The 9,505-nt window shown below is 40.9% G+C and overlaps 1 protein-coding gene across 1 annotated transcript in view; it reads right to left on the reverse strand.

Moving 5' to 3' along the window:
* The window catches only part of MAP3K19 (mitogen-activated protein kinase kinase kinase 19), a gene marked incomplete at both ends in the record, with an annotated part of 54,268 nt that extends 45,042 nt beyond the window's left edge, over positions 1-9,226 (reverse strand). Inside the window, one exon of the mRNA XM_080799257.1 lies at positions 9,053-9,226. Coding sequence (XP_080655383.1) covers positions 9,053-9,226 — 174 coding nt within the window. The remainder of the gene's footprint in view (positions 1-9,052) is intronic.
* Positions 9,227-9,505: the final 279 nt, after the last annotated feature.

The raw sequence follows: 9,505 nt of genomic DNA on the forward strand, positions 1-9,505 counted from the left end.
TATTGGACTTCCCAGTTCCCAGAACTATGAAAAAATTAATTTCTATTATTTAAGCTACTCAGCCATGGTATGTTTGCTACGGAAAGCCCAAGATGACTAATAGAGAGGACAAAAGAACAAATAGCATTCAAAGCTCCGGAAGACTAAATTAGACATGGCAGGAACTCAAGATGGAGGACGGAGGGTAAAGAAATGTGATGGAGAAGTCAACAGCAGCAAAATCCTGAAAGGCTTTACCAACTTCCTTTAGGAATTAGAGTTGTATCTTCAGGGCAATGGGAAGCCAGTGAGAGATTTTAAACAGAGAGATGACATGATCAGATCAGCACTTCAAAAAAATCACTGTGGGAAGAACGAAAGTCAGGAGATTAATGAGATTACCCAGTGGCCTCATGGAGAGAAAATGGTACCAAATCAGAGAAGTGGTAGTAGAAATGGAGCAACTGAGGGCATAATCCAGGAACATTTAGGAGGTAGAACTCATTAGATGTGGATGTTGATGGTGAGCCAGAAATCAAGATAATTCCCAGGTTTTTCACTTCAGTCCTTTTTTTTTTTTTTTTAATTTATTTATTTGTTAGAGAGAGAGCGAGCGAGCACAGGCAGAGTGGTAGGCAGAGGCAGAGGGAGAAGCAGGCTCCCCGCGGAGCAAGGAGCCCGATGTGGGACTCAATCCCAGGACTCCGGGATCATGACCTGAGCCGAAGGCAGCCGCTTAACCGACTGAGCCACCCAGGCGTCCCGACTTCAGTCCATTTTTGTCTAGCTTCCCTACTACCACTGAGGACAAGGCCACAGTGATCTTTGGCCTGAAACAATGCAACAACCTTCTAATAGGTCTCTCCATTTCCAAATACCTTTGTCTGAAACCATTACAGTGGTTACATTAAAAAAGTCAGAAAGTAGTAAGTGTTGACAAGGTTCTGAAGAAATCAAAACACTTACACTCTGTTGTAAATGGTACAGCCACTTTAAAAACCATTCTGGCAGTTCCTCAAATGATTAAACATAGAGTTCCCATATGACCCAGCAATTTCACCCCTAGGAATTCTAGAAGAGGAATGAAAGAGAATTTGAAAACATATGACCACATTAATACTTATACACAAATGTTTGTGGCAGCCTTTTTCATAGTAACCAAAACATGGAAACAACTCAAGTTTCCATCAATGGACAGATGAACAATGAAAATGTGGTATACCCATATAACCCAATATTATTCAACTATGAAAAGGAATGAAGTGCTGATACATGCTGCAACATGAACCTTGAAAACAGTATGCTAAGTATAAGAAGCCAATCACAAAAGACCACATGCTGTATGATTCCATCTACATGAAAGTCCAGAATAGGAAGATCTATAGAAACAGAAAGTAGATTAGTGATTGCTTAGGGCTAGGGCAGGGAAAAGGAGGAAAGATAGAAACTGATAGCTAAAGGGTTCAGAGTTTCTTTTGCGGGAAAGGAGGTGAGTAGTTCTTTTTAAGATGATGAAAATGGGGGCACCTGGGTGGCTCAGCGGGTTAAGCCTCTACCTTCAGCTCAGGTCATGATCTCAGGGTCCTGGGATCAAGCCCCACATCTGGCTCTCTGCTCATCAGGGAGCCTGGTCCCCCCCACCCCCTATTTGTGATCTCTGTCTGTCAAATAAATAAATAAAATCTTAAAAAAAAAGATGAAAATGTTTTAAAATTGACTGTGGTGATGATTGCACATTCATGTGAATATATTAAAACCCACCTTAAATGGGTGAATTGTATGATATGTGAATTATATCTCACTAAAGCAGTTTTTAAAAATACCTTTTCATGCCTATGGTCTTGCAGGATTTGGGCCCTGCCATTTTCCAACCTCATCTTATGCTAATCTTCCCCTTCCTCTGCAAGTTCTAGTCATCTTTTTACCTCAAATATGCAAGTTTTTTCCTAACCAAGAGGCTTTATCTCTGTCATCCCTACTTCCCCAATTGTTCTTCAAATGTCATCCTTTATCATTATTTTAGTTTTAACGTAAATGTAACTATATCAGTGAAGATTTTTCCTGACCACCTTATCAAACAAGGAATCACTCTATTGGTTACTTCAAAGCACTAACAGTAATTTGTAATGTAATTAAGCATTTTTGTTTCCTTATTTGTTGTGTTTCACCTTCATTAGAATGTAAGTCCACCTCATGAGAGCTCTTACCATGTGAATAAATGTTTTAGGAATGAGCTAGTGAATGATTTAAAATAAACAGATGCTGATGCTACTTAACAAAATAGAAAGCACTGATGCTGGTGCTCCTCAGGAGAATTAGATTTGGAGAGAAAAACAATGAAGACAATGTGGATATGCTATGTTTGAGATCTGTGACATGTAAGTAGAGATATATGGTTGGAAGCTCAACATTATACACACACACACAGAGAAGAATTCAGGTGAGAGATGTGGGCTGAGATACAGAATTAGGAGCCATCCCACTATTATTAAGGAACACCAATGTTAAGGACATTACAGGTCACATCACCAAGAGCGGTTTCAATGGACTGGTAGAGAACAATGCCAGATGGCAGTAGTTTGAAGAGGTGAGAAAGTGGAGGCAGTGAGGATTGACCAGAGGAACACTCTTTAGAGGGGTTGTTGGAAGACAATTCTCCAGAAACTCCAGGAACTTGTGTTTTTGTAGGTCTTGTGAGCAAAGGTGCTCACAGAGGTGAGCTTTGTTCCAGACCATATTTTCAAAGATGTTTATATAGTGAATGGCTTTGTAAGATAGAGATAGCGCCTCTTTCTGGAGCATTGGGAACATTGGGAAAACGTGCTTACTGTCTACTGTAAAAGACTCAGGTTTCCTAAGCTTAGGTTTCCCATCTTTTATTCAACCCACTTCACGTACTGTTATCACTTCCTTATGTTGGCTTGTGGAAACTGAAGGAAATGCTGATACTCTGACCATTACTGTTGTGAACACTAAACAGTTATTTTTCTCTGACCCAGGAGTCTCATGTTTTCTGCCAGACTCTGAAGCTGTGGTAGGCTAACTTATTGGGTGACAAGTAAGGAAAAATCTCAGATGCTTCGCAGTTACTAATTTTTGCAAAAGACGAGATGATCAGAGAGACAGAAATGATAGAGGAACAATGAGGGCTTCATGGGGTAATTAATGAGATTTATAGAAAGTTCATGGGAAGTGGTAGCAAATATGTTGACCAAACTGTATGGTCAATTGGGCAATAAACGGTCCCCCCTATTAGTGACTACCAAAGCCTCCTTCAGGAACTGGGAGGCAGTCAAAGTCAGGTGGCTCAGTTGTTAAGCGTCTGCCTTCAGATCAAGTTATGATCTTGGGGTCCTGGGATTGAGCCCTGCATTGGGCTCCCTGTTCAGCGGGAAGCCTGCTTCTCTCTTTTCCACTCCCTCTGCTTGTGTTCCCTTTCTCTGTCTCTCTCTCTCTCTCTGTCAAATGAATAAATTAAATCTTAAAAAAAAAAAAGGCTGAGTAACAAGAAATAAGTTCAAAAAACAATTGCTCCCTGGTTTTTAATAATTTTTCTATGGTTGCTATCTTCCTCACCAAACTGGCAGTCAGCCTCAGGTCCATGCCACTATAACAAATAATACAAGATTTATCCTGGGTAGGCAGAAGATTCTACTCCCTTTCAGACAAGAGTTACAGAAGTGAGATGCATTATATTTGTTGAGGAAGAGTGATAATAGCTATATTACAAGTCAGCCCTTCCTGCTGACAAACTTAGGTCCATTTAATGATAAAAGTCTCAGAATTTTTTGCAGTGGGTTTTAGCTACTGTAAGGGAGCTTTGGACCTCCTGGGGAGATTTCCTTGAGACAGACAAATTCCCATGATAAAGCACAGAAGTGGTGTTCAGGTTCTTACTGGCCTGGATTGGGTTATAATACTAATGAAGATGACCCATTGGAGAGAGAGAAAATGACATAAAGAAATCCAGCAGATTTTTGTGATTACCCCCACTACTCTGAAAACTCTCCTATCCCTTATGTTAAAACCAGGTGAAAATGTAAAGATGTTATCATGACAAAGAGTTAGCAAATGTTTCAAATTAGGTAGAATCCTTTAAAAATTTAAAAAAAAAATTTTTTTTAAGCCCCTGCAATGAAAAGCCAAACCTGAGTCAATCAAAGGGGGCAAAACCTGCAGTTCCAGTCAGAAAGCAATGTAGCTATGGCCACTAAGTCAAGGATCTCTGAGGCTGAAATAGATGGTGTCAGTAATAATGACCTTGCCACATGATAAAGAGCTTTGTATGGACCGAAAACATTGGAAGTTCATTTTGTTGAAAAGCAAGAAACCTCAATGCTTCCGGAAACCAAAAGTAAATATCCTCTGCTTATCGGTCTGGAGCCACTCTCTTTCACCATGCTCCTAATCCCTCCCTCCCCCTGTAACTTGACCTCAGCTGCTTTAAGGAGAAAGATCATTTTAAGTGGGACCAAGAACACCCAGTCTTCAAAAGGGCCTGAAGGTCATAGCCACTGACATGACTATGTGACAAACACTGGGGAAGGAGAGACTCAAACTTTTATGGCTCTCTTAGATTCAGATTCCCAAGTCACCATCCTGTCTAGTCCCTTGGGAAAAGTGGGTGTCTGAATTCAGCTAATGGTGTTTGAGCAAAGTTTGCAGTAGGGAAAGAAAGCTAACATGATTCTGTACGTGGGGCCCTTTGGGCCAATTCAGTGGATTATTGCTGTGGCTTCTATCTGAATGTGTAATAGGAATTAATGTATTATGTGTATTTCCCCATCCCATTAAGTATCAAGAGGATTCTTCTGATCGTGATGAGCTAGTACGTAGAGAAGTACTTGTATCTTTAGAATTCCTGATCCTTTTAAGTCCCTGTGACTGATAATTTTGCCAATTGGGCAAAATTCTGACAAAGGGAAGTAGTCTCTATCTGGAGGCATTTCTTGGGGATTTGGACTTCTTGTCTCCTCAGCATGTCTATTAGGGGTATCACTTTTATTTTTTATTTATTTAATTTATTTATTTAATGAAGAGAGACAGCAAGAGAGGGAATACAAGCAAGGGAGTGGGAGAGGGAGAAGCAGGCTTCCCACTGAGCAGGGAGCTCATGTGGGCTCAATCCCAGGACCCTGGGATCACGACCTGAGCTGAAGGCAGACGCCCAACAACTGAGCCACCCAGGCACCGTGGGATATCACTTAGAAAAAGTAGATATTAGGGGTGCCTGGCTGGCTTAGTTGGTAGAGCTTACAACTCTTTATCTTGGGGTTGTGAATTTAAGTCCCATGTTGAGTGTAGAAATGACTTAGTAACTAACTAACTAAATAAATAAATAAATAAAAGTAGATATTAGCTTGCTGGTGGGTTTTTGTCAAACCTGAATGCCTTATCCAAGGAGATCTTATGGCTCTTGTGTCCAATATTTCCATTTGGGGGAACCAGAACTCAATGCCTAACGAGGAAGGAAAGGCCCAACAAGCATTCTTTGTCCAATGGAAATGGTGTATTTAAGAATGTAACTTGGCTCAGTGGGTTAAAGCCTCTGCCTTCGGCTCCGGTCATGATCCCGGGGTCCTGGGATCAAGCCCGCATCGGGCTCTCTACTCAGCGGGGAGCCTGCTTCCCCTTCTCTCTCTGCTGGCCTCTCTGCCTGCTTGTGATGTCTGTCTGTCAAATAAATAAATAAAATCTTTAAAAAAAAAAAAAGAATGTAACCAACCTAGGCACATTGGCATCTTTGCTTTACATGAAAAAATGGTACCTTTTCTTTTGCTGGAAATTCTACCCTCCTATCCCCACCACTACCACCTAAAGCAAAACTGCTGGCGAAGGGTACTTTGCTTCCCAGGGATTCCCCTAAGTGCCTGGGCCTGTGTCAATTATGGTTCAGTCAAGATGAAAGTTGATGTGTGCACTGGGCTATTGCAGCTGGTCAGCCTCGGTGCCAGCTATGCAGAACTGGTAATGGACATGGTTGTTCCACTCAGTGGGTAAAACTCAAGGCTCTTCTCGTAGCCCTGGCCAATACTGCTTGTAATGAACTTTGTTATATTTTTCCTGATTCTTGGACTGCTGCCAGTGGTCTGGCTATTGGGTCTGCCACTTAGAAAATTACAGACTGGAAGATTTAAAAAAGCACTTCTCTTTAGGGCCATGAACTGTGGAAGCAAACTGTCTGGGTCAACTCATGTAGAAGCCCATGGCAAGAGTCCATTCTCTGATAAGATAGACTTGACAATACAGCACCAACACAGACTGGGCACAAAGTAAAGAACTACTATAGGGGTGAAGCTGCAGCCACTGAAATAGGATATGCAGACTTTGTGGTGTTTGAGGATACCTAAAGAGAGAGCGTCTTCAACCTTATGGAGTACAGGGAAGGGAGAGACTTTGATGACCTTTGTTCTTTAGAACTACCCAGGACATTTTCTTCATGAAAGAAAATCTCTTGGAGAGTCTCTCCCAAACTCTTCAAAGCACCTTACATGTAACTGACTACTGGGTCTTCCATTCCTTGCCATACAGCCCTGATCATGACTTGATTGCCAATTCCCTTCTTCTTCTTTTTTTTTTTCCAATTCCCTTCTTTGCCTAGAAGTCTATTACTAACTGCAGTCGACAGCCCCACCTCTTGCACCTTCCATGTGAAACACCTGTCCACACCTCCACATTTCTTCCCACTCCCATTCTCACAGCCATCACTCCTCATTCTGTGAGGGTGGATGGATGCTACTTGGCTGTTGGCAGGGACAAATAGGACTGATAATCCTCCCAAATCAAGGACCAGACTCAGTTATTCAGATTGAATTGGGAATCCTAAGACCAACTGGCCAGCTGAGCGATCACATGGAGACACTGTCAACCTCTGCCCTCTGACTAATGTACGTCCCACTCAAAGAAGCCCAACAATTGATGACACTACCTTTTTCTGCCCAAGGGGTACTCCCAGAATTATAGCTCTTGTAGAGAAACCTGGCATTACTTTGTATGGCGCCTGAAAACGTAATGACTTACGCTTTAGGGGTGGTCATAAGAGACATTCAAATCTTTAAGTAAATACCATCAGTAGATATGTAGCCTCAGATGAATTCAGAGCTTTCCCAAAATGGAGCTACCATTGGTTACTTGAGGGAGCTTCCCCGAGGGATAGCTGACTTGTCATTTATGTGCCCCTTGTGGACAATTATCCCTAAGACAGATGTCCAATTAGAAAAAGTAGAACAAAATTTGCTTCTGCCTTTAGCTAAAGTTATCAGTGATACCACCTCATCCCTGCAAGACATTCAGGTCAGCAGTCAAGTCATGGCCAGTGTTGTTATGAATGATAGAACTGCCCTAGACTTCCTCCTGTGGGTCAAGGTGAAGTCTGTGCAATGGCTGATACAGACTGCTATACCTGGGTTGAAGCCTTGGACCAAGTGAGAAGATTAACAGAGAAACTTAAGAAGAAAGCCATCTGGTTGATGGGATTCGTTGAGTTGGAGGGGTTCAGGACCATGGATGGCATGATTGACACTAGTTTACAATATGGCCTTGTTCTTCTGCTTGGAGTTCTATTGATAGTAGCTTTAACTGAGACAAATTAACTGATGTGGTTCCCACCTCTGTCGGTCAGATTAAACAGAGTGCTATGTACATGGGAATATTCACCAGGAGCCAAGACTGTAGAAATGAAAGGCAGATATTTTTAGGAAACAAGTCTTTCTGGGTCTCTCACATTTCTACAAGTTGTATGAGCAGAGGCACTGAATGCCTTTGCCCAGACATTCTTTTCAAGCTTGCTTGTGTAGTGAACAGCCTTGGAAGCAAGGAGTAGGTTTGCTTACTACCCATTATAAAAGATTTGGGCTCCCTAAATTTAGAGCTCCTGTCCTGCAATCCAACCTACTGTCTGAACAGGAGTCATCTCGTCTTCTTCCTACTATCATGTGGGAATTAGGATGAGAGAGATGATACAAAACTGATAATACCCCGGTAATCCTATTGTTATGAGTAATAAAGTGCTCTTTGTCTCTGACAAAGGGTTTTGATTTCTTATGCCAAGGATCTAAGAAATTGGAGCAGGCTAACTTGTTAGCTTATAAGCACAGTAAAATCGTAGATCTTTCATATTTCTTGACATAGATCTGCAGACGAAGAAGTCTGAGAGAGGAGAGGATGTGGTTGGAGGAGGATGTGGGATCAGTGGAGGTGTTTGTTTATTTGTGTGTCATCAGAAAGGAGATACCTAAACATATTAAATTCTAATGGAAGGTAGCATTGTTGTCTGTAATAACATAAATATGGAAAGCACCCATGTGTCCTTCAAAGTAGGACAGACAAATACATTGTGGCATAAATGTATTACTAGACAGCAGTAAAAACAAACAAACAAACAAAAACCACAGTTATATGTCTCAAAATGGTTGAATATCAAAAACACAATAATAAGAATGAGGAAGTTAGACAGGAACACATGTAGTATAAGTTTGTTTTCGTAAAATTCAAAAACAGGAAAAAGTAAATAATGCATTATTTAGGAATATAAGCAGAGAGGACAACACAAAGGAAATGATTAACTCAAAATTCAGGATAATGATTATGAAAGATGGGGGACACAATTCAGGAGGAGAATATAAAAGGCTTTTGAGGCATGGCAACATCTAATTTTTGGTTTGGATGATAGGTACATGGGTGCTAGTATCATTATTTTTCTTTAAGCTGTATATACATTTTTATATGCTACATTTTATAATTTGTTTAAAAAGTGTTATTAGAAAGGAGTCAAAAGAGAAAAAAAAAGCTAAGAATATCGTCAAGAGAGAGGATATCGAGATGGCTAAGCAGGGTTGAAGGTCCACTTGCATTTAGACTCTCAAGAATTTATAGGGGCATCAACCTGCTCGGTAGAGTGAAATTGTCTTTTTCATCTCCTTGTCCCCATCCTAAGCCCTTTCACATTCCCTCTGAAGCCTCCCTTCAGGCATTCTTTCATAGAGAGGTAAGTGTTTTGCTATTTGTAAGCACCTCATTCTTGGAATCCTTAGCTTAGAAGATTACCCATGGGCCCCAGGACACCACACGGTACCTCTGTTAGATTTTCTTCTGCTGCAGTAATGAGAGGTGTATTCCCAGTCTCTGGATGCTGAAAGTCAAGGTTTCCAAGGATGGAATGGACTTTAGTAATATAGTCACAGATGAGTTCCACATCACCCCTTGAAACTACTTCCAGGAAATCATGAATCAGTTTATTTTTATTCATCTTGCTAATTCCATATAATCCCCTGCCCCTGCCAAAGGAAAGAAACAATTTAATTAAACAAGACCAACAAAGCATGGGTGGTTCAAATGTAACATATTCTATCTTTAGTGTCACCTCTTTCCCCTCTTTTATGCATGAAATAACGGTTTTAAAGACAATGTTGAAAAAGAGGAAACAGTAATCCCATCAGTCTTGATTCTGTGCACATGTTTTAAATTATAAACAACAATTTTCACCATCACTTTGTGAGATGTGCTGTGGTACAGGAGAAGAAAGGAT

Source organism: Martes martes, assembly GCF_963455335.1.
Source record: "Martes martes genome assembly, chromosome: 3".
Lineage (NCBI taxonomy): Eukaryota > Metazoa > Chordata > Mammalia > Carnivora > Mustelidae > Martes > Martes martes.